Source organism: Muntiacus reevesi, chromosome 2, assembly GCF_963930625.1.
Source record: "Muntiacus reevesi chromosome 2, mMunRee1.1, whole genome shotgun sequence".
NCBI classification, from domain to species: domain Eukaryota; kingdom Metazoa; phylum Chordata; class Mammalia; order Artiodactyla; family Cervidae; genus Muntiacus; species Muntiacus reevesi.
In genome coordinates, this window is record NC_089250.1 from 156620751 (window position 1) to 156644025 (window position 23275).

General features: G+C 42.7%; 1 protein-coding gene across 2 annotated transcripts in view; it reads right to left on the bottom strand.

The window, feature by feature from the left end:
* Positions 1-544: 544 nt before the first annotated feature.
* ABLIM1 (actin binding LIM protein 1) overlaps positions 545-23275 on the bottom strand; it is a 185261-nt gene continuing 162530 nt past the window's right edge. Inside the window, exons 14-24 of one of the 2 annotated variants that reach the window (XM_065923392.1) lie at positions 20832-20936; positions 19122-19169; positions 15988-16134; positions 13721-13812; positions 12402-12513; positions 10544-10608; positions 9557-9617; positions 9143-9150; positions 8241-8315; positions 7235-7315; positions 545-5674 (exon numbers count right to left, since the gene is read on the bottom strand). In XM_065923392.1, coding sequence (XP_065779464.1) covers positions 5561-5674; positions 7235-7315; positions 8241-8315; positions 9143-9150; positions 9557-9617; positions 10544-10608; positions 12402-12513; positions 13721-13812; positions 15988-16134; positions 19122-19169; positions 20832-20936 — 908 coding nt within the window. In that variant the 3' untranslated portion in view covers positions 545-5560. The remainder of the gene's footprint in view (positions 5675-7234; positions 7316-8240; positions 8316-9142; positions 9151-9556; positions 9618-10543; positions 10609-12401; positions 12514-13720; positions 13813-15987; positions 16135-19121; positions 19170-20831; positions 20937-23275) is intronic. The other variant, XM_065923394.1, reaches the window with a different exon arrangement.

Consider the following 23275-nt stretch of genomic DNA (forward strand, 5'->3'; position numbering starts at 1 on the left):
ACAGAGCAGCAGCTCTGTTACCTTCTTTTTTTCTCTTTAGTTGACGTCGTCAATATGGTCTGGGTTATTGAGCAAACATTCCTGTAACATACCACTGCTATTTCAGGCATTTTCCCCTCTAACCTGTCTGCCTAGATGATAAAATTGCACTCCCAGGACTCTGATTCTGATTTTGTTTTGGTCTTGAGAAGTTGGAATGGCACTTTCTAAAAAAATTTCTAGGTCAAAGGGTATTTATTTATTTAATGGCTGCACTGGGTCTTTGTCGCTGCACTAGCTCTCTCTAGTTGCAGCAAGCAGGGGCTGCTTTCCAGTTGTAGTGTGAGGGATTCCCACTGCGGTGGCTTCTCTTGTTGCAGAGCACGGGCTTAGTTGTCTTGGCATGTCGGATCTTCCCAAACCAGGGACTGAACCCATGTCCCCTGCACTGGCAGATGGATTCCTAACCACTGGATCACCAGGGAAGTCCTTTGGCACTTTTTCAAATGGGACAGACCTTTCAAGGGAGCGAGGGAACCAGAAAGAAAACACGGTGTGGAGGCAGTTACGAATAAAGCACACACTTTATTCACTGAGTTGTGAGGACAACAGTGAGGCCAGACAGCGGCGGGGGGAGGCAGGTGCTGATTTCAACAGGAGCGTGGAGCAGGTCAGCATCACAAGCACAGCAGCTTGGGCCCAGGGCCACCCCCGCCTCTGTGCACTGGCACGTGGCACTCGGGACACCGACAGACACCCACATACTTTCACGGGGGACACGATACATCTTTTAAACAACAGTTCTTCCAAATGTTTGCTTTCATATTTCTGGAAGGGGAGGGGAGGTAGGAAGAACAGTATGCCTTTCAACACTTGCAAAAAAAAAAATTCCATTAAACCCAACTTCAAAATGAAAGAACTGCAAAAGCTTCGATGCAGGATTGTCGGCAACTCACAGAAACCACACACATTTATTACTGGACAGGTCTGTACAGAACACCAATCCCTTGGACACTCCTCTTTCGTAAGAGTAAAGAAACATACATGTATACAATCACTAAGTAGCTCCCTACCTTTCTGAATGTCAGTGGATGCAGGCTTCTCCTCTACCTTTGCCAAACGGGCTCAGAAAGCGACTCAGGGCTTGGGAGAGACTCTTCAGGGAAGAACTTTATTTAATGAGAGCAATTGCCACTCCATTACACTAAGCATCAGAAAAAATTGGATTTAATTTTGCTGTGTACAAGCAGATTGTTTAGAAAGCTTTTCAGCTTAAACTGACCACTTCCCCCTTTCAAGTCTGCCATAAATGAAACTTGTCCCAAATGAAACACACAAAGATTCACATGCAAAGTGTTTCAGTCTATCTCCCCGCTGCTTCTTGCAAACAGAAAGTGATTTTTTTTTTAATACCAAAGTTTCTCTTTCATTAAAACATAATTGGGAAGGGTATCTGGGAGGGAGGAGACATCGTTGTACCTATGGCTAGTTCTTGTTGATGTATGACAGAAAACCACAAAATTCTGTAAAGCAATTATCCTTAAAAAAAAAAAAAAACAACGTAATTGGGTAGTTCCCTTAATGCACGTCAGCACTATAAGCTGTCATTACAAATCTCAAGCCTGAAATAATCTGTTTTTTTTTAATAGAACGTACTTCAAAAGGGAGTACTAACGAGTGAGTTTTAGGGCATCCTGACAAACACTTGTTTTATCAAAGGGAAATAATCTTAATAAGTCAGATAAAATCAAGTCTGGCCTAGGAAGTACAGATTAAACAGTGACCGGAAATACAAACAAGATGATTTGTAAAAACGGAGCTTCCTGCAGAGGACACAGAAGGGTTGATAGCACAAAGTTCATCTTCCTTCCACCGTCTTTCCCAGCGGTCAGAGAGAGGGCTCTGGGAGCCTACAGACAGGAGGGTCCCCTGCCCCTTCAACACGCAGGAGAATGCTAACAGCAAGTTTGCCTTAAAGAGTTTTTAGAAAGACCTACCTAGTCAAAAGTGAATTTGAATTTTTCAGCTTGCAAAAGCATGTATATTTTATATAATCATCTGAGAAGCAGTTCTTTAGAAAAAGGTATTTGCTTTAAAGTATAAAGAAATTAGGTGAAAGTTTAAGAAACATTTCCAGCAAGACTTTTCCCAGTGGAGCTGATTGACATCGCAGATGGAGGGGATGGAAGTTGAAAAAGGCATAGTTCCAGCCTCACCCTGGAAGAGGAAGCTCAGCTTGGACACTACAGAACTAGGAGAAGAGGGGAGACTAAGAGGACATGACAGGCAAAAACTATTTTTTTTCTTTGCACCTTATTACCCATTGATGCTAGCTTTTCTGTTCAAGGTTTCTGAGAACAGGAGGTTTCTCTTCTGTGATTAAAGAAGTCACATTAAGAACATTCAGTAACTAACCCAAACCAAGAGATAGACACCCAGCAAGATGGACAAGTTTCCAAATGCTCTTTGTGTTTCGACATAAATCACACCCAAAGACTAAATGGTATCCTGGCTTTTCTGGAAGAAACTCTAAAGGAAGCGCTGACTTTCATGTAACTATAGAGGCCTCTTCATGCAATCAGCCTATGCTTCAAGAATCACTAGTCAGTCCAAAGCTCAAAAATGTAGCCCTTTCTGTATGCACCAGGGAAGCTTGCCATGCATATACTTCCTTTTTCTAGAGTAAACAATTCTCATTAATTTGACAGTGTTAAGAACTGGAATTTTTTATGCAGGGCGGGATTCAAGCAGAGAACACTCATTTCCTGTGCAGTGACCTGGACGTTCTGGGGACAAGCATGCTGAGCCCAGTTCAACGCAACAGATAGGGTGTTGTAGCCCACTGATTTGATCTGATTTGGCAGTTGGGAGAACCAGGTTGTGCCGTGACCCACCACTCAGCCTGGAGCTTTCTGCTGGGGAGCCCCCACTTCAGAGAGTGGCACTGCTCTACTTATAGACAGGAAGCTATTGGCATTTCTGGCAAGGCAGTTTTGCATGGTATAGTTTAAATTAGCTAATACATTTGATATGGAAAGAAGCTTTCCCCTCACCCAAGGAGGATGCTGAACTGAATTCAATAGTAACAAGAAAAGTAAAGTTTCATTAGTGAGGGCAAATTTAGGACTCAGTTCTGTAACAATCATTGTGGTTTTTCTTACACTGACATTTGATCTGCAAGTATGTGGGTTATAACTCACTCGCCAATGAAAAACACTGAGGGTCCTTCTTATCGCCCTCATGAAAATCTCTCTCCTCTAGCTGAGCCCTAGGATCCATTCGACCATCTTTGTCATTGGTCAAGGCAGGGAAACACTGGGACTTCACCGTGGCCCCCCCCTCAGACTTTGCCAAAGTGAAGGATCAGGACACACAGGTCTGGTGCCCAGGCTGCCCATGCAGGAGAGGTGAGAGAGAAGATGGCACAGGTGGTGTACTGAATGAAGCAAAACGCAGCAAACCAGACAGATGAAGGGATAGAACTGAAGGGGCTGCAGTCTGCCTTCAGTCCAAGGAGGAGCTGGTTTCCTCACGTCAACCTCATCAGAGCCATGTGCTAAATACATCAGTAGGTCCAACACCTGTTCACACACACACACAGTCCTCAAACATTCAGTGTCTACCAAAGGTCAGGCAGGCTGAGATTCCTTCGGGAAAAGCACAGAATACTATAAAGCAACTGTCATGTTCATTACCACACCCAGTCGCGAGAGTGTTTCACAAGTTAGATCTCCAGTACAAGGTCAGAAAGAATATTCTTGCTTTTTGCCACTGGTATCAGCTACTACCTCATTCTAATATTTGGTGCCAGCAGGAAGAACTTCTGAGCTTTTATAATTAGTGGCATACACAGGTTCTCTCCTTTGGCTTTAAAATAGAGTTTACAAATTCTTAAACAGAGCCCCAAAGCATGAGAATTAATGTGACAACCTCCTATGCTTTCTTAAGAGTTGGCTTTAAGTAAGAGTTTAAATTCTTAAGCAGCCCTTCAAAGCACGCAAATAAATGTGACAACCTCCTACGTGTAACTGACATCACCTTCAAGTCTCAGCCAGAAGCTTTCAGGAACCATGGTGGTGTCTTAAATGCAAGTTTGGGTGTAATCCTTGGCTCCAATGTGAATCTTGTGTTGCTGAGTTTGAGGACTCTGGTGGGATGTTCTGCTGTTGTCTCCTCCCAACCTGATCCAAAGCCTCGGCCTTCAGTCTGATGCTGACTTGAGCTACATCTGTCATGGAATATGCTGGCTTCTAACCACCAACATCTTTTCATGAGGGACCTGTTGGCTAGGATGCAGTTAGTCTCACTCTTGACCTTTGAGTCACATGCACCTATGCAAATGTCCCTTAGAAACTGCAGCTGAGTAGGATAAACCTTCGAGCAGGAATGAAATTTAAAAGTACATGCAGACTCCCCAGACTGTCATGGTTGAGTGAAAACATGAAAACACACACACACAAACACACACATACACGTATCAGGAAGTCAACAGAGCTAGGCAAGAAAGCTGAAAAGATCAAATTAAATCAGTTGGAGGCCATCGCCCTTGAGTTGCAGAGCTTTCAAAGAGAAAAACATGCCTTTCCTTAGCCTACTACTGAAAAGACCTTAAAAAACTCAAAATCAGCGAGGGCTTGGTGTGATATATAGGATGCTGGATAGACAGAAGAGGAAACTGGGTTGGAAAACTTGCATTGGGAAGACACAGAACTTTTTTTTTTTTTTTTTTTTTGGTCAAGAGGGCTATGGCCTTTGGAGCAAACTCATCTAACAGTATCTAACTGGGCCAATCAGGAGACAATCTTTCCCTTTCCTTTCTTTGTAAGAATGGAGGGCTGGGGGCTCCTTGCTCTAGTACTGGTGGGGAGGAACACACTGCCTGAAGTAGAAAAGGGTTAAAGGAGAATTTTCATCCATTCCTTTTTCCTCTTATTTTTTTTAGCAACAGCTAAGTAACTTGCCAAGTTGGGTCCTAGCAAACAGTAGGGAACAAGGAGCTTGTTAAAAATGCCTTCGGTGGCTGTTGAAACAGAGCTCCAGGGAAGCCCGACCCTGCTGTCCATCCCGCTGAGGCCCGGGCAGCGCTGCAGGAGGCCAGTGAGGAAAGGGGCAAAGGCTGCTGCCACGTGGACCTGCCCCCCGGGCTCTTGCTTCTCAGCCAAGGCGCTACAAGATAAATATATTCATACTTTGGAGTTATTACAACTGCTTGCCCATGCGGCATCTTAAGGGCACTTGCTGGCTCTTATTCATACAGTCGCACTACTGTTGGATAACAGCTGAAAGAAAATCAAAGAAGTAGCTCCTGTTGTGGACACAAGGTGATGGAAAAAGGTCACAGGTGAACGCTAATGTTGAGCGTGGAAACACAGACATTTCTACCCCACTGCTTCTGGGCGAGTGTGGCCATGGGCTGGCCCCATATTTGGCTCATGGGTGTTTTAATCAGATTTTTCCCTTTTGGCTGTTGCTGAGGGACTATAGTTTGCAAATGCTCCAATCAAGTTTGGGCCTTAATTCAACATCCTATGTGTCCCCGCCGTGGTCAGTCCTTCTCCTAAGGGCTGTCTACATGTGGGACTCAGAAGAGTTTTGCTTTTTTCTTCATGTCGTTGCGTCTCCAAAGAGGTAACTTGTCAAACTCCTGGATGGACATTCCGAAGATTTCCCGAAACACTTCTGGGGCTAAGTGGCGCTGTGATGGGAGAAAAGAACAGTGGTCAGTCCTGCTGGCCACATGGGTGGCCTTGAGAGTTGTTCTTCAGTTAACAAGCAATTGTTTTGAAGAGCAAGGCAGAGTGACGGGAAAGGAGTTTATCTCTGAGGCTTCCTAGCAGACACTGGACCCAGCAGTGGTAAGGACCCAGTTCCTTACCTGGATGGGCCAGGTGAGGTACCCCTCCTACCGAACAGCAGAGCTAGTGGAGTACTACTGATGATTATCAGAACACTGAAAGGGGATGGGGCACAGAAACCTATTTCTTTATGCTGGAGGCGACTCTGTTTCTGGTCATTGGAATGCTGAGTAGATGTGGAGAAAATGGACCAGAGCAATAAGAAAGTCAGAGAGAGACATCCAGGGTGGTCCTTTGGGAGCCCTGGGGCTTTTTCCTGACTCAGCAATAAGAGTTCATGTGGATGCTTGGTCTACTGATAATGATGATGTATGTATTCAGTTGTGTCTGACTCTTTGTGACACCATGGTACTGTATAACCTGCCAGACTCTTCTGTCCATGGGGTTTTCCAGGCAAGAATACTGGGGTAGGTAGCCATTTCCTTCTCCAGGGGCATCTTCCCAACCCAGGGAACGAACCCATGGCCCCTGCTGCATCTCCTGCATTGCAGGCGGATTCTTTACCACTGAGCCACCAGCAAAGCCCTGATCTATGGACTTCACTCTCTTGTGCTGTCTAGAAAAGTTCTCTTAGGATAGTGGATCCAGCCTTTCTCCTCTGTGCTAGCCTGAGCTCACATACAAAGGTATAGCCTTTTGTCAGGGAAAATTAACGATTCTTTATGAGACTGGCAGCCAGAGTTTTCCTTAATTAAAACGATTCAGATGGAAAAGTACAAAGATCAGTCTCCCATGTCTAAGGAGGGCGGCTTAGGTATGTGTACCCTGCTCAGCCTTCATCCAGGAATGTGGAAACAGTCAAGAGAGAAACTTGTCTAGTACACACCTCTGTATCAAATGCTCCCTCCCTAATCTCAGCAGACTCAACTCAGGCTCAGGAAAAGATAAGGATTTGGGCGTGTCTGAAATGTGGTGGAGACCCCATTCTACATTGCCCACTAAATTCTGGCAACTTTACATTTCTAAGGAAAGTGAACATGAAAGTCGCTCAGGCGTGTCCAACTCTTTGCAACCCTATGGACTACACAGTCCATGGAATTCTCCAGGCCAGAATACTGGAGTGGGTAGCCTTTTCCTTCTCCAGGGGATCTTCCTAACCCAAGGATCAAACCTAGGTCTCCCGCACTGAAGGTGAATTCTTTACAGCTGAGCCACCAGGGAAGCCCAAATTTGTAAGGAAAATGACTAAAATCATCCTGCATTTCTTGGGCTGTTCTTTTGTATTTAACCACACATTTTTATGCTGATCTCCTAAATACAAATCTGGGTTTTCATCCAAAGTTAGTTTTACCTAGGTTGATCCCTTCTCATTTTTGCCTTAACTGGAACAATTCTTGGGGGAGAGTCACAGGAAATGCACAGGAATATACAGTTGGGACAAGTTCTGTTTTGTTTTTTACCTCCAGCCTGGTTCTGTCCACATCTCTTAGGATTTTGTTGCGCCCCCTGTTGGTTACCATCAGCATTTCATACGGAAATATCTGCGAAGAAAAACACCTCTTATAGAACACAGCTGTCCCTTTTATTAACAAACAGAAGCTACCTAAAACCTAGGACTCCCAAGACAGAGCTTCTGAGACACTATGATTAAAGCATTGGAGCGATGGTGTTCCTCGCTCGAGTTTCCAGTGGACGGGGGCAGGTTCTTACACATTCCCAATCCCCACCGGTGTCTCCTGTGGCATTGGGCCTCTGGAGGGCATGGCTGGGTGAAAGGACCCCACTTACTATGTACTGGGTATGAAGGTAAAGATTAGAAGAGAACTGAAATGACAGGTACACGTTTGTATATGGCAGGACACCTTTGCTGGGCTCAACAATCTTGTTCCGTGACCAGCTCATGAAACCAGGGAGCCATGCAGCCCCAGCAGCGGTGACTTAGTGGGTGACATTCTGAAATAACTCCCAGTTATGGTCACCAGGGGGCACACCCCTTGGACACCTCTAGAGTCACAGAATGTTCTAGAGCTGGGGCGACCAATGATCCCAGTTTGCTGGGGACTGTGGAGGATCCCAGGATGCAAGACTTTCAGTGCTATAACCAGGAGGGTCCTGGGCAAGTTGGGGCATGTGGGTCATCTTATCTGGAGTGGACTGCAGCTGCTCCACGTGGCACTGGGCAGGCTCTGCTGTGCTCACGGCAGGGGCTGAGTGGGTACCAAGGTCGCAGGAGGGAAGTGCTGGCACTTCACTGTGAACACAGCACCAAACCCAGTGAGGGTTCAACCCTGCTGGCTTGGCGTGGCAAACCAAGGGAATAGAAGGATGCTTTATCATATAGCTTGACTAATGGACTAGGCTGGAGCCAGGTGGGTCTCAGCCCTGAAAAAAGATAGAAAATCAAGTCTTTTGAGGGTTATGTCCCCGTTTTCTCCAGGTGAGAGGAAAGAGAAGAGCCACACTTGCCTTTGGTTCCAACATGTTGGGCATGGAGACCCCCCGGTCCATCCTCATTCCAGGCATGTGGCCATCTGGGAGGGTCTGCAACAGAGAAGCAGATTTCAGGAGGAACCCATGGCAGCAGGGGGAGCTGGGGGAGAGCTTGGCGGGCTCCCAGACGTCCCTGTCTGGGTCTCAAATCCTCACTGCCATTTTACAGCTGTGACATCTTAATTACCATGGAGTTTTCGAAATGAGCTCCTTGCTGAACAAAAACAAGGATACTGGGAATACTGCCCTCTTATAATCCAGTTGATGAAAGATCCTGGCTTAATAACTATTCACTAATCCCTGAATGTAGGCTGCATGCATGAAAGTATATGGTACAGCAAAGAATTGTCAAGTCTATAACTTTTTTTAATTTTAATTTTAGTTTTCTTTGCACTTGCCCCTTTTCTCACTCTCCATCATCATTTTAGGTTTAGGTTCTAAGGGAAAAAGGAAAACTACACACAGCAACTTTTTCATATTGGCCAAGACAGGGGTTTCATTTGTGACCACAAAGAGGAGGAGAGGGCCTCAGGAGTGAGTGGTTCTGAGTAAAAGAAAAAACAACTGTACATGTGTGGACCCTTGATACTGGTCCACTTCCACCCCGGAGAAGACTCTCCAAGGCAGAGCAAGAGAGTCCTTGACATCCGGCCTGGTGCATGCCATGTCTGCAAGGCCTGCAGGACTGGCTTGATCTGGGCACCAAGCATGCCTGCTGCTCAAGGCTCCTCACATCTGTGGACTAATGATGAGATGGATCAACCAAAATCAGGGTCTTCCTCAACAGAAACTCTTCTCTGGAGTAGCAGAAGAGCACGTCTGGATTGGAAAAAGGCTGTTTTGCCCATGTAGTCAACTTGAGAAAGACTGGTCCATACCTGGTAGTCTGGAAAGGAAAGACGAAGAAAATCTCAGAAGGGGCAGGACCACAGAACAATACGGACTCATAAACAGAGATTACATCCTATTGCAATTCTCCAAACGTGCCCCCATGAGCCATGCTCTCCCCCAGCTCCGGGTCTCTGCCCCTACTGCCCGGTTGCTCCCTAAAGCCAGGAAAAGCCTGTCCCAGTTTTAGTTATCAGTTTAAAGACTCTCATGGAAGCTGACACCCTGAAGATGTGGCTCCCTTTTCTTTGCATGTCCAATCATAGCATTTATCTCAGAGTTTCTCTTTCCCTGTCTCTACCACACACATTCTGAAGACAGACCCACGGCTTGCTTATCACTTTACTTCCAGTGCTCAGCACATAGTAGGGCCAATGAATTCCTTCCTACAAACTGGGCCTCACCTCGCACTCCCCCGCTGACGTCCCCGTAGCTGTTGTACTGAGCGAAGTCTGTAGAAACAGGCTGAAATGAGGGAAAACACCATGAGAAAATCTGCTTCATAGTACTCATTTTGGGGTCAGGTGAAAAGGAAAAGGATTTACAAAATCCTAAGAATTCCTCCTAAGTTGTGTTGCTGGACCCCCATTACTTTTCCTACATATTTCTTCTATGAAATCCTTGTGTTTTGTTGTATGTTCATTGCTACTGCTCAGACCCTTGATAAGCAAGTATCTCTTACTGATAAATAAAAACACATTTCTCTGCATCAGAGCTACACAGTTAGACTTGTTCTATGCTTTGTGGAGAGCAAGGTTGCAACAAACCTTCCTGTATCTTTCTACAGCAGAGATAGTGGCTCCAATATATAATTACTTTGTACTTGATTGTAGAAATTTGCCACACAATCCAGTTTTCCCACAAGCTTCTACAGGCTACTTTTTTTTTTAATGTTAATAGTATATTTTACTGCAACCAGGGCTTCCAAAATATTATCATTCTAATATACAATCAATATAAAAACTATTGGTGGAACTTGTAAGACGGTTTTTGTACTTCTGATATGTTTTGTCCTTACAGCATATCTTAATTCAGATGTTAAATTGTCATGGGATATACTTATCTCATAAAATACAAAGTTGAAAACATATATTCATATGCATAAGTTGTTCCAAACATACTTAAAATTGGCCAATAACTTAATAAACCACCAAAAAGAATAATTTGCATAGGCTATTGTTTTATCTAAAGTCAATTTCCCTTTCTCTCAAAAGAAATATTTTATCTTGCCTGTAACTCAAAGTGATTTACCAGGAACCCAGAGAGATTACAATTTTCATTATATTCCAACGCTGAGATCATATTCTCAGATATATTCAGACAATACGTCAACATTCCAACTAGGACTGAAGAGGGAAGAAACTCAGAAACGAGTCATTGAGAAATCTTACCCGGTGAAGCCCATTTCTTCCATAGCCTGGGAGAGATGAGGTTTTGGACGACAGAGCATGTGAAGCTGAATAAGAAAAAGATTTTTAAAAAGCAATTGTTAGGAACTGAAAGTGTAATTCTCTCATGAAATTGCCGGTGTATCTTCTACTCTGCAGAACAGAAGATTTAGACAAGAAAAAAAAAAACCCTCTTCTCTTCTGTCTCCTGCATCAGCAGGTGAGTTCTTTAACACTAAAACCACGTGAGAAGTCCCATATTGGGCTCAAATGTTGACAAAACACCACCAGATTTGGGTGATACAGGGAATGGGTGGGCAGTGACATTATCAAGGAGGGGTTGGGAAGAAAGACATGCTTGGCATGCTTTATCTCTGACTCCTCAACACAATCCTAATAATGTTGATATTATTTTCATTTTATAGGAGAAGAAATAGGGACCAAGAGAAGTTAAGTACTTGCCCGAGGTTGCTCAGCTTGTAAAGATCTGAGCAGTGATTTGAACCCAGGGCTACTGGGATGCATAGACCCAAGCCCTGGTTGGTATGACAGTGATAACTGATCTGGAGGCCAACATGTAAGTTACCAGGATCTACTGGCCAGCCACTGCTGGACTCCTGGAAGGGCTGCGATAAGGTGTCCCACTGATCAGCAGCATAAATGCATCACACTGCTGGGTTTTGGAGGGAGCAGACCTGGGCCTGAATTCTGGCTCTGTGACTTAACACCGCTGCATCTTTGGGCCTGGTATTCCATCTTTTAAGGTCTTCACTTCTTGACCCATGTAGATGCAGTGCCTACTCTTAGAGAACAGATCTGCAGAATTGGAAGGACTTACTCTCAAGATTAGAAAACTACCTAATCTAAGATCAATACCAGGCAGGCATCTATGAGAGGTAGGAGGGCATTCCAACTAAGAGTGTGGGCTCTGGGGTTATAACACTTGGACTCCTAATCTTAGTTTTGTAGTTATCAGCAGTGTGACACTGAGCAAGTAACTAAAACTTCCTTTATGTGTTCTCTGATCTAAAAATTGGGAATGATAATATCATGTACTTCTTGGTATGTTGTGACAATTAAATGAAGTCATGTTTAGCAGAAGTATTTGCATAGCAAAATACTGAACACATATTTAAAGGAACCCTCAGGAGAGAAAATTATGCATTAGTTTAGAACATGAGAGAAGAAATCTTACAGCTTGAAAGAGATTTGGCTTATGATAAGTATAAGCAGGGGAAAATTACTGATAGACTATTTCAGTCCAGCAGATGAGTAATCTCTTTCAAAAGTATCAAAAACATCCCTGTCAGCCCTCAGCTCTTACACTGAATATATCAGAAAATATAGAAAATATTTAGAAAGTAGTGTTCATGCTCTCTACAGTTAAAAAGCATTCTGTCCTCAGACTTCTCTGGGACTCCAGTGGTTGAGACTGCACTCCCAAGGCAGGAGACATGGGTTTGATCCCTGTTCAGGGAACTAAAATCCTGCATGTTGCAGGGTGTGGACAAAAACTTTAAAAAAAAAAAAGCATTCTGTTCTCTATAAGAATTTCCTTTTGGCCACTTCCCCTTGAGATGGATTGAGATGTATGTTCTAGAAGGTAGACTCAGCACAAGGAACCTGACCCCTCCTGGTTCGTGACACCCTCCAAGGGTTCCCCCCATTTCTAGCAAGAAGGAAATACACATTTATGGAAAAGCCGTGGCAGGCTCTTAAGCTGAGTTGAACACAGATTCCATGACAAAGGATTGTCATGCTTCCTTTCCGGGAGCAGCCCTGCCCCTCCTGGAACAGTCAAGGTTCCCCACAGGCAGGTGGCCGGCGCCCGGCTCAGGGAAGGCAATGGTCTGCTGCTCACCTGAGTTGATGGGGGAATCATAGCGACTGGCGGCCAGGGAGGCCCTCTCGCGGCTCTCCCTCTCCTTCTCCATCTCTTCTTTCAGGATCAACTGGCCGAGGCCCGAGTTGAGCTATTCATGGAGGAAAAGAAAGATGAAAGAGGAGCCTGCAGTCACTTTCAGGGAGCTGCAGTTTCTTTTCAGTGGGTCCTCCAAGAAGTTCCTGACTCTGAAGAGGCCTGAAGCATATTGTCCCCAAGCCTGGGAGTTCCCCTAAAAGTCATCCAGGTTTTGGACCTTGAACCCCACTTGGCCCCTTCAATGTCAAGGCTCGGTTGCCCTCAGCCAGGCTCCACATCAGAAGAGTGTTCTCCTTTCTCTGCCCCCGCCAAAGTGCCAGCAGGGAAACTCAAGAGGCAGTGTGTGAGGGTGTAAGTATTTTTGACGTGAGAAGGGAAGCTTGGGGATAGCAGCCTTTAAAAAGAAATTATACTGACTTGTTTAAAAAATAGGGAAAAAATAATGCATGCTCATTGTACAGATTCTAGAAAATCTGGAGGGGAAAAAAGAACAGGCCATAATCCACCAGAGATAAACATTACTGCCATCTTGATCTACTCCTATCCAGTCTTTCTCTATGCAGTCTTTTGTATGTATAACATACAAAACTGGGATCACATAATACATGCAACTTTGTATCACCATACAACTAGTATATGTGCATTCCCCAGATGATTAAGTATCTTTGGAAAATAATAATTTACAATTTCTCAGCTCCCCCAACCCCCGGCTACAACTGACTATCCTTCTTTTGGTCTGGGATGCTGCAGGCCTATGCTAGAGACAGAGGCTATCATGAGGGTGCTTTGGTGAGAGTCTATTTTATCCCTCTCTCCTGGTCCAGATACACACACAAGGCCTTATGAATCCAAGGAAAGACTTGGAGAAATGCTCTGTTCCAAGGGAATTCCTTCAGCACAGCCTACGTGAGGGAAAGAAGGTATTGTATCGCCTCGAAGTATACTTGGGCTGAGCCTGGCCTTTCAGCATCCTTTCAACACAAGTACCACACCCACACGCCCCACACAGAGACTCGTTCTCCTTGTAGAAGCCCTAACGTTTATTCCATTCCCATCTGACCTCCAGCCTCCATATGCTCTCTTCCAGAGCCCACTAAATGTTCTGCCTTAAGAGTCTCCATGTGCCCATCTCGTCTCTCCTACTGGACAGCAAGAGGTCTGGGACTGCGTCTTGCTCATCTTGCCCACAGTCATCATTCCATAACAAGGAGCCGCAGAACTGAGCCAAAGGCTTCAGCAAAGCCGTTTAAGGGACAAACCTTCATTAACTGCTCCTCTTGAAGCTGCCGGCGTCTCAGAAGCTCTTCATCCTCTTCCTCTCGGCCGCTAGATCTGCGCCTCGTGTCAGCTCCTAGTTCCACAGTAAACACAACTTCTCACATTAGCCCCAGGGAAGGGGGGGTGGGTCTCAAGGGATTAGGGCACCTGTGCTCAACTTGTCAGGTGAGCAAAGTCAGCAGTGGTCGTCAGCATTCGTGAACAACACAAGGGAAAAAAAAAAAGAGCCTGCTACCAATTCAGCACCCCTGACTGGCTTCTTGAGACAGGGAGCCCTATTTGATAAGACAGGGCAATATGTGATTCAGTAAGGTGAGAATTATGGCCTGGCAACAAATCCGATCTGCTCACTTAGACCTCGGTTTGCCCTTATGATCGGGTCTAAGTCATCCCATTGGCCACTGGCCAGAGCGTCCATAGTAGGTGGGAGGGGCATCGGCAGTTACTATTTTAATGTCCCTGGGGTCAGTGTTCAAACACAGAGGAATCCAAATTCATCTAACTACCATCAAATAGGTAAGATAGTCACTTTCCTATGATGAGTTTAAAAATCTTATAGTTTTCCCTTTTTCTGAATATTTAGGTTTGCTACCACACTGTCACCCTGCCTTCTACCTTCAATAAATTCATTAAGAAGCATGCTTTATTTTTTCTTTTAAGAGATGGGTCTCTAATGTTTCCTTGCATCAGTCTCTTGGAAAATGGTCCAAAAAAGTTTTATAAGAATGGATCCATAAAAGGGTTACTGCAGCTATGAAGTTACTTATTTCAGTACAACATAGCAGATAATGTACAAATTTTAAGCTTCCTGGAAAGAAGGAGCTAGGGTAGAAAGGAGGAATCTGTCTGAATGGTTGGAAAAGTAAGATAATTACTGTTTTCCTACGTTGCCTGGGTTAATCTGGCTGTGGGAGGAAACAGGAAAGCTTGCTAATCTAATCAAAATAAACTTTAATAGTTTCAGTCTTCATCATTTTGATTAATGGGCCAGAAGTTTTCTTCATTTTGGAAACTCAAAGAGCTTTCAACTATTTACTGATGACAGTTGATAATAATAAAATGTTAATTCTTCCTCAAAGTTTAGCTGTTTAATGTCCCCACTAAGCAACATGACTGAACCAGGAATCTCAGTAGCCCCAAGAACTGCCTGAAGGATGTGGACCAGCAGAAAAAAGCTGATGATTGTTTTAGTTTTTAAATGGTAATGTGAATTTTCTCTCTTTAATTTACACTAATAAAAGTCTGCAAGAACTAGCAATAGATACATCTTAAGCCAACATAATGTATAAAATACATGTGAATAATGAACCAAGGAGGTAGATTTTTCCTTCAACCATTTCTATAACTATCAATTGCTTTAAAGTCCACTTATATTGCTTGTAAAAGTTATTCTAAAAGTAACTTGATAAAAAAATAGGATGAGGAAAATGTGGGAGTTTTGGAAAATTGAAGGCCTTTTAGATTGTCAACAGAAACATGATAATATAGTCATATCTTTGTAAAGTTGACTAAATTTTCAGTAGTAGCTTCTGAGTTTGGTGATATCATTTTTTGGGGTCAAGTGATGTAACTAATGACAAAACAGTAAAGCCAGAGACACAACTCTAAAGCATAAATGTGTGGTTCAAAGCAAAGAATGAAACGGCTCAAAAGTGACATTAGCACAGAAGTCATGGAAATGACAGATGTGAAATCATGTAACTTTGCATGAGCAATATTTCAGAACACGTGCTACTCTGTGACAGCCCTTCTTAGTAATGGAGAATGTGATCAGGCAAGAAAACTGAAAGTGCTTCAGTGTTACGACTCGTTGTTAAGAACTGTAATTACAACTCAGAAATCGTCTGAAACAAATTTAATTCAAAGACGTCACGCTTCTGTGGACACTCAGTAAATTCACTCACTATAACTATAGAGAACAAAGTTCAAGGCAGGAGGCTTTGATTCAACTACATTCAAAAGAGTTACTGATTTTACAACAACCACTGAGAATCCACACAAAATGCCCGTTTTACACCAGTTCTGCCCCTTGTTGGGTTTGGTTAGCATAAGGCTCTGGTGGTTGGGTTTTTGTAACTTGGAAGTATTCTACACACATGTTAATACTACATTAGTTCTTTTCACTCTTCTACCTCTTGGTCATACTTTTCTTAAAATCTTTACACATTTCCTTGCATATTTTTTAAGCATTTCATTTTGAAATCTCCTAGCAATCCGTCCATTTGGCTTAGCCGCAACAGTGGCATACCTACGGCGGCAAGTGAGGGGGGACCAGGCCAGTGGTCCGTCTCCAGCTTTGGGATCTCGCTGGGGTCTGGAGCCTGGGCCGCTGGGAACTTGGAAAACTTGATGATGTCTTCTGAAGATTTGCTCTGGGCTGCCAAGGCAGCTGCATCTAGATGGGAATCAGGGGCAGCTTAGCTCTCAGTCTGCAAGGCCTAGGTGGTACAACCCTCTGACATCACTTTCTTGTGCTCTGGCCAACGTGTCAACTCCAGATAGCTGCTTATCACCACTATCAATCGCCCAGTCACTAACAGTGCCTAGGTGACAACTCATCTTCCTTGTGTTCTGCTAGAAGCAGAGCTTCAATCCACATCTATTCTGCATCTGAAAAAACCTTGTTGTAGAGCTGTGCTGTCCAATACTAGCTTGAGCTACATGTGGCTATTTATATTTAAATTAATGCAATTAAATAAACCAAAATGATTATCAGGTCCTCAGCTACACTAGCCACATTTTATGTGATCAACCTGTGATTAGCGGTCACTGTATTGGATGACATAATTAGAGAACATTTCCCATCATCACAGAACGTTCTATTGGACAATACTCTTCTAGAGCAATTAGAAACTTGAATTAGTAATTTGACATTAAAAAGGTAAGTGAAATGCATGACACTGTCCTTTGACTGTAGGTGTTAATTGTAAGAGAATTGGCTATGGATCTTTGTGACTTCTTAGCCATAAAAATATTGATCCAATTCATTTTAATCCTTGCATATTATATATGTGTCCTTGAGTCCCAAGTGAAATGGCAGCAGGAAAGTTCACTATCAGTTTGCAGGAATTAGCCTTGAGACTTAGGTTTGCCATACCCATTTGGTCATTCTGTTCAAGGGTCTGCATATACAAGTGAGTCATCCAACTTTAAAACAACAAAGTCAGACGAGGAGCAGCATTAGTTCACAGTGTGCTTAATGGCTGTGCTTACAGGAGGGGTCACTGGCTTAGAGCCCCAAATGTAATCACAGAAACAAGCCAGGTTAAATGGTCAGTCTCTGACGCTGGCTAATTTTGCAAACTGATTTGGGATGTTACTAAACATTTCTAAATATATTAATAATATGTATTTATATACTATAGATAAAACTTGGCCCCCCTCCTGGAGCTTATAGACTTTAAAATCTGGAAGTAACTTTTTGAATCTTCAGCTCCAATTTCTCATTTTTAAAGTAACCTCTGAGTTTCAATTTGGTTAAGTAACTTGATTGAGGTTGCCATATATAAAAAAGGGGTAAATTCTCAGTCAGGGATGGAACAGTGTTTTTCTGAATCTCTAACCTCATGAGGAAAAAAGATAAAATCAGCTTGAAAAACACTGCCTTGTATATCCTCTTCTTAAAGAAGGATAATAGGTATCAGCGTGTTAGAGACTGAAAAGTGTGACTTTATTTAAATCTAGGATTTTCGAAATGCACAGAGCACAGACACCAGTTTTTGGTGTGGAGTGGCATCTTTTTCTATCACACAAAACTGCTCTCTTGCAGAAGGTCCTCTGGATGTACCATTCTGCTTGTGCTACTCTTAATTCTGAGGGACTGATAGAAAGTAAAGCATAAAGTCAAAGTCAATGTCACAAAAAGAAGTCAGTTCCCTCCAAATAAATAACCTAACATTATCCAATCTCTTTAAATCTTATTTGATTAATTTTGTCCGGAGAGGCAGGGTCTTAGAGATTTTAGTATTTAAAGAAAAAGTCTCTAAATTGATAAATCAAACTGGAAATCTTAAATTTAAAAAAAAAAAAAAAAAAAGCCAGACTTCAAACAGTACTTACGGATTAGAATTGGTGAAGTCAGTAAACATTCACATGTTAATGAGTGGGTGAGAAGACATTAAACCATAAAAAAGCAAACAAAAACAATGTTAACAAACTTAAAAAAGCAAGCACAAAGTGTAAACTCCTAAAAAAGAAAAATACAGATGAAGAAAAAAAAACCTAGTCCTAAGTACTAGAGACATTACAATACCTACATTCTCTTTTTTTCCCCTATAATGCTGGTCTGAACTTTTTTTTTTCCTTTTTGCATTTCAACTTTGCTTTTCATGTCATCCTAAGCCTTCAGGATACATTAATGTCAACTGGATTCTAAAGGCAGCCTTCAAATTTCCAGGCACAATTTGGGTACAATTTTCTGAAATCACCCAAAGTCTTGGCTTTGAATAGGTAGAAACCTATTCATGAAGATTTACAGCAGCAGAATCTAAAGAGAACTTAAAATGGTGGAGGGAATAGTGATTTGCAAAGAGTAATACGATTTCCTGGGTTTAAAAATGCTATATTTCCAGCACAGGAAAACACAGTTCTAGATTCACGTCAGTGGTTCTTAGTTTGCAAGAATTTCAGAGACAAGCTGGCCTAATGCACTGGCTTTTGCAGATGAGAAGACTGAGGGACAGAAATTTCATCTGTGATATCTCAGAATGGTTTATGTGACGAGCTGGGACCAAGGCATGTGTCTCAGCGTGAGGCTGGCCCACTCTACCACAGGGCGCAGATGTCTGCATGCCCCATTAGAAACTGGGGAACTGGACAGTCAGGCTGATGGAGGCTTGGTCAAATTAATTAACTCATTTTCTTTTTTCTTTTTTGGCTGTGAAGCTTGTGGGATCTTAGTTCCCCAACTAGGGACTGAGTCCATGCCCCCTGGAGCAGAAGCGTGGAATCCTAACCACTGGAACACCAGGGAGTTCCCTTGGTCAGATGAATTTTTTAGGTAGCTAGTGTTCACTAGTTTTAATTAGTTAAACTGCAAGCTCATCAAAATTATCAGAGCAGTTGGTTAAACTCTTTGATGCCCACCGCCCCCCCACCCAAAAAAAAGTCTTGTGAGGGTGTTTGTGAATGACTGTGTGACCATACTTCCCCTCCTGTATGAGAGAAATTATACATGTTGATGGGCTCAGAAAAAAGCTAGGTGTTTTCTATCTAGGAAAACCAACTTTACAGTATTTGCATCTTAGCAGACCGTAAAGGCATAACATGCTGGACACCCCAGTTTGATTCTCAAAAGCAACAGCAGATGAGCGTTTCAGAAGACAGCAAAGAGTTGAGCCGACGTTGCTACTTAAAAGCTACGTGGAGGAAAGTGGGTTTTACCATGCTGTTTGTAGATGGGTGGTTTTCGGTAAATGTTGATCCCTTGATCTGTGGAAATGAAAAGCAAACGTGAGTGATTATGGGAACCTGTTCAGCGATGGGAAAAACAGATCAACCCAGAGGCAAACCGAACTGAAGACTCTTGAACAAAAATAACCCAGAAGGTTGACTTTTGTATTACAAAGATTGAGGTTACTAAAGAAAAAATTACAGAAATAAGTGAATTACTATAGACATGTGACATGGAATCCTTTGTAATACATCTTAGGATATAGAGAGATGTCACTCACTCATGAGCCATTTATTTCAAATACACACTTCAGTAAAAGTGGAGTTAAAACTGAGAAATGCAAGCAGCGGAGATACTGTGATGGTGAGGAAGACATAACCAGTTTGGGGAAAATCCCCAAATTGCTACTGTCTAGAAATTGAGCTCCCAGTAGAGACCAGCAGCTCAATTTACTTTTCAACTAATGAGCGGAACAGTGGAAAGCGATGAAGTAAAATTAAGAGTACCTTTTTCTAAAACACAGAAACAGGTTTTACGTGCAAGACTAATCTAATGTAATTGACAAGATGTCGGACAAAATCCTAACGTTCATAGGCCAAATTTAAAAGAAAAAAAAGGAAAAGAGATGCCAAATATTATTCACATTTTAATACAGAGCCCCATTTGATTATACAACCATTTCACTTTGACTGCAAATACTCGGGAGGTTTCAAAAGGTTTCCCCAGAACCTTGGGTACTGGATTCTTGTGAAAAAGCCACAAAAGTACAACACTGATTTTAAAGGTTTGATGAAACTTTTTCTTTTTTAAAAAGGCAGGCCTATCTCAGTGGTATGAATCCTATTGAACTTTGTTTATTAAGTTTTTAAGTTTATCAAGTTTTTCTCGAAAGAGAAAAATACAGATTCCAAATATGTGTGCTAACATTAATATAGCAGTCATTTATTAGACTACTTTCAGTAGCTAAAAGAAGCAAAACAATGTACTTTTGATGGAAAAATAATATCATGACCTCTGATGGCCAGTCTTGCCTTCACAAATTGAGCTGACCTGAAACATGAAGATATTGATATGTGTTTTGACTTTTCCAGTTCCTGTAGGCAAACTACTGTTTGTACCATGACACTAAAGCTTAGAGTGCCAAGCCTAAATTGCAAGATCTCTCTGTGGGCTATGGAGGGTTAGTTAATTATATATCGCAGAAAGACCCTCCAAATGACCCAATTTTACAGCTCTCTGAAAAGCCCATAGAAAGAATCTCCACGCTGAAGACAAACAGATAAAATAAAAGTACTCTCAAGAACACTGTGGGCCAATCTCTACAACGAGAAGATAACTAGATTGCCACCGTGATAGTCAATGACAGTAAACCACAGAGTGGTAGCTTAGAAGGTTCAAATGTAAGTGTAAAATTAAAATTTTAATCGTAACAAAATAAAGCGATTCAACCCTCCTTCCTTCACCTTCTGCCTCCCCCCCTACCTTAAACATTTTAGAGAAAACGGAAGCTTTCAAACAACCCTGGCATTTCCCATACAAAGCTTCTGAGAGACCCTCTAGGTCAGACACTGCAATTTAGGGGTTATCAGCTGTGTGCATCTCAATGGACAGAGCGTGAGAGATGGAGACGAGACAGAAGCGACAAGGCTACATTCTACACCGTGACAGGACACCAAGACATAGACCACGTCAGCTCCTACCTGGAACATGGAAATGTTTAGGGGCCTGAGCGTAAGTTGGAGTGAGAGGGCGGCTGTCTGGCCGGTAAGGGAGAGGGGAGTTCCGGCCGCTGGACGGCTCATTGCCTCCAATGAGAAGAATGGAGAAAACAAAATGAGAGAAGGGAGAGCAAGAAGGAAAACAAAGCAAGCATAATAAAAATTCAAAACAACAAACCGGAAGGAGGTACATCAAAAAGGAGAAATCAAAGCAACAAACTCAATTCATCAATTTGGCTCACAAAGGTGACTGGAATAAGATCGAATTTTTCCAAAAGAGAGACTCAGTTCAAGTGGAACTAGGTTAAAAGCAGCTAGCGGTTAGATGCATCATTCCAATGGCATGCGGTTGAAGGCTGTGAGCTGGCAGCGAACTGATTAGATGGAAAGTACATTGAGGGGGATGGAAAGTCACTTGCTAATGATTTAGGGTCAATATCAGATGGCGACATCCCAAGCATGTCAAGGGGTGGGATATGCAAACCCAAATACAATCACTTCCAGGCATGATGGCAGAGGCTGGCAATCGGAATCTATTTCTTTGAATGGAAGGCTGAGACTGGGAACCTGTGTAGTCAACCCAGTCCTTTCCCTGGGCGACACAAAGTGCCTTTACTGCGGCCTACATTTCTGTTGCCTCACTTTGAAATGTACATGATAGAGTCAGATCCCTTTCTTGCAGGTACTTTGGGACACTCTCCCCACGTTTCTCTTAAAGACACAGCTTCACCCAGTCTAACAGTTCAATTGGTGAGACGTTTACTGAGCACCTACTGTGGCTGGGCAATGAGCTTCAGCTGAAGCTAAGGAGAGCAAGGAGACGTGGTGTCTGGCCTCAAGGGGCTCAGGGTCTACCTAAGGAGACAGACTTACAACAAATGAGTATATGTAACGCCATACAGGTGCTGACTCAGGGGTATACGAAAAATTCAAGGCACTCAGATGAAGGTGCCATTGATTTTTCAGAAAGGCTGTGGAAAGACACCAGAATTGAGATGGTCTCATTAGGTGGGTGGGTGGCTGGAGGGGTGAGAAGGTCCAGAATCTAGGGAGCTAGAACATCGTGGGGAAGGAAGGGCCACAGTACATGGGAGCAAGAGGACAGACCCCTATGGCTGGGCAGCACAGGGTTCTTGGAGGAGGGGGCGAGGAGGAGGCTGGAAGGGGCTGCTGGGCGTGGCTGCAAAAGCCTAGAGACCCACTCCCATAGCCACCGCCACTCTCTCTGATGAGCGCTGCAGGGGGAACTGAGACTTGTGCAAGATCAGAAAGAGGTCAGCTCTTACCCTCCTGTCTTCCTTCTACACGACTGAGCAAACATCCATCCCAAGAAAACACCAAAAAATGTAGGACTATCAAAAGTTAATGAAATAGTAACATAATTATCAAGAGTTAGTTGCTCAGTCATGTCCTACTCGGTGACCTCATAGACTGTAGCCCACCAGGATCCTCTGTCCATGGGGATTCTCCAGGCAAGAATACTGGAGTGGATTGCCATTTCCTCCTCTGAGGGATCTTCCCAACTTAGGGACTGAACCCAAGTCTCCTGTGTTGTAGGCAGATTCTTTACCATCTGAGCCACCAGGAAAGCCCCGTAATTATTGGGTTGGCCAAAAAGTTCATTTCGGTTTTTCCCATAAGATTTTATGGAAAAACCCCAAAATGAACTTTTTGGCCAATGTAACACTTTTATGATTGAGTTGTAAGGGTTCTTTGCATACTCTGGATACAAGATTCTTATCAGATACACAATTTGCAAATGTTTTCTTCCATTCTGTGGTTATCTTTTAATTTCTTGATAGTGTCCTTTGAAGCACAAAAGTTTTAAATTTTGATAAAGTCCAATTTATCTATCAATTAAGGCTAACAATTTTAAATAAATCAGATCTTCAGAAAATAGAGCAGGTTTAAATTTCTTTCTTCTTTTTTTTTTTTTTTTTTTTACTTTATCTTAAATTTTTAAAACTGACATATAACTGACATATAACAGTATACTAGTTTTAGGTGTACAAGAACCAATTTCTTCAAGTAAGTTAAATGGTTTTAAATGTGGCCAGCAACACATGAGAGATGTCAATTGCTGCATTTCAGAATAATATGTTTAATAGACTTTTACTTTTTCAAACTGTGTAGTTTTAGATAACCAGAGTACAGATCTGTACCAAATGGGCAGTAAGATATTCCAAATGTGAGATCTGAATTTGTTACTGTCTCAAATTTAGATTCCAGGTTTTTGGTTATCATGTTTTAAAACTTTTGCCCCCCTTATCTTCCCTAAGAGTCAGTTTACCATCTAGCTCCCAATATATTATATAAAATCAGATATTAGCTTTTAGAAATTATGAAACTTCACTTCAAATTACTGACATATTAAAAAGCTCATTTAAAGAAAATGTTGTCTCATTTACTATCACTCTCCTAAGGAA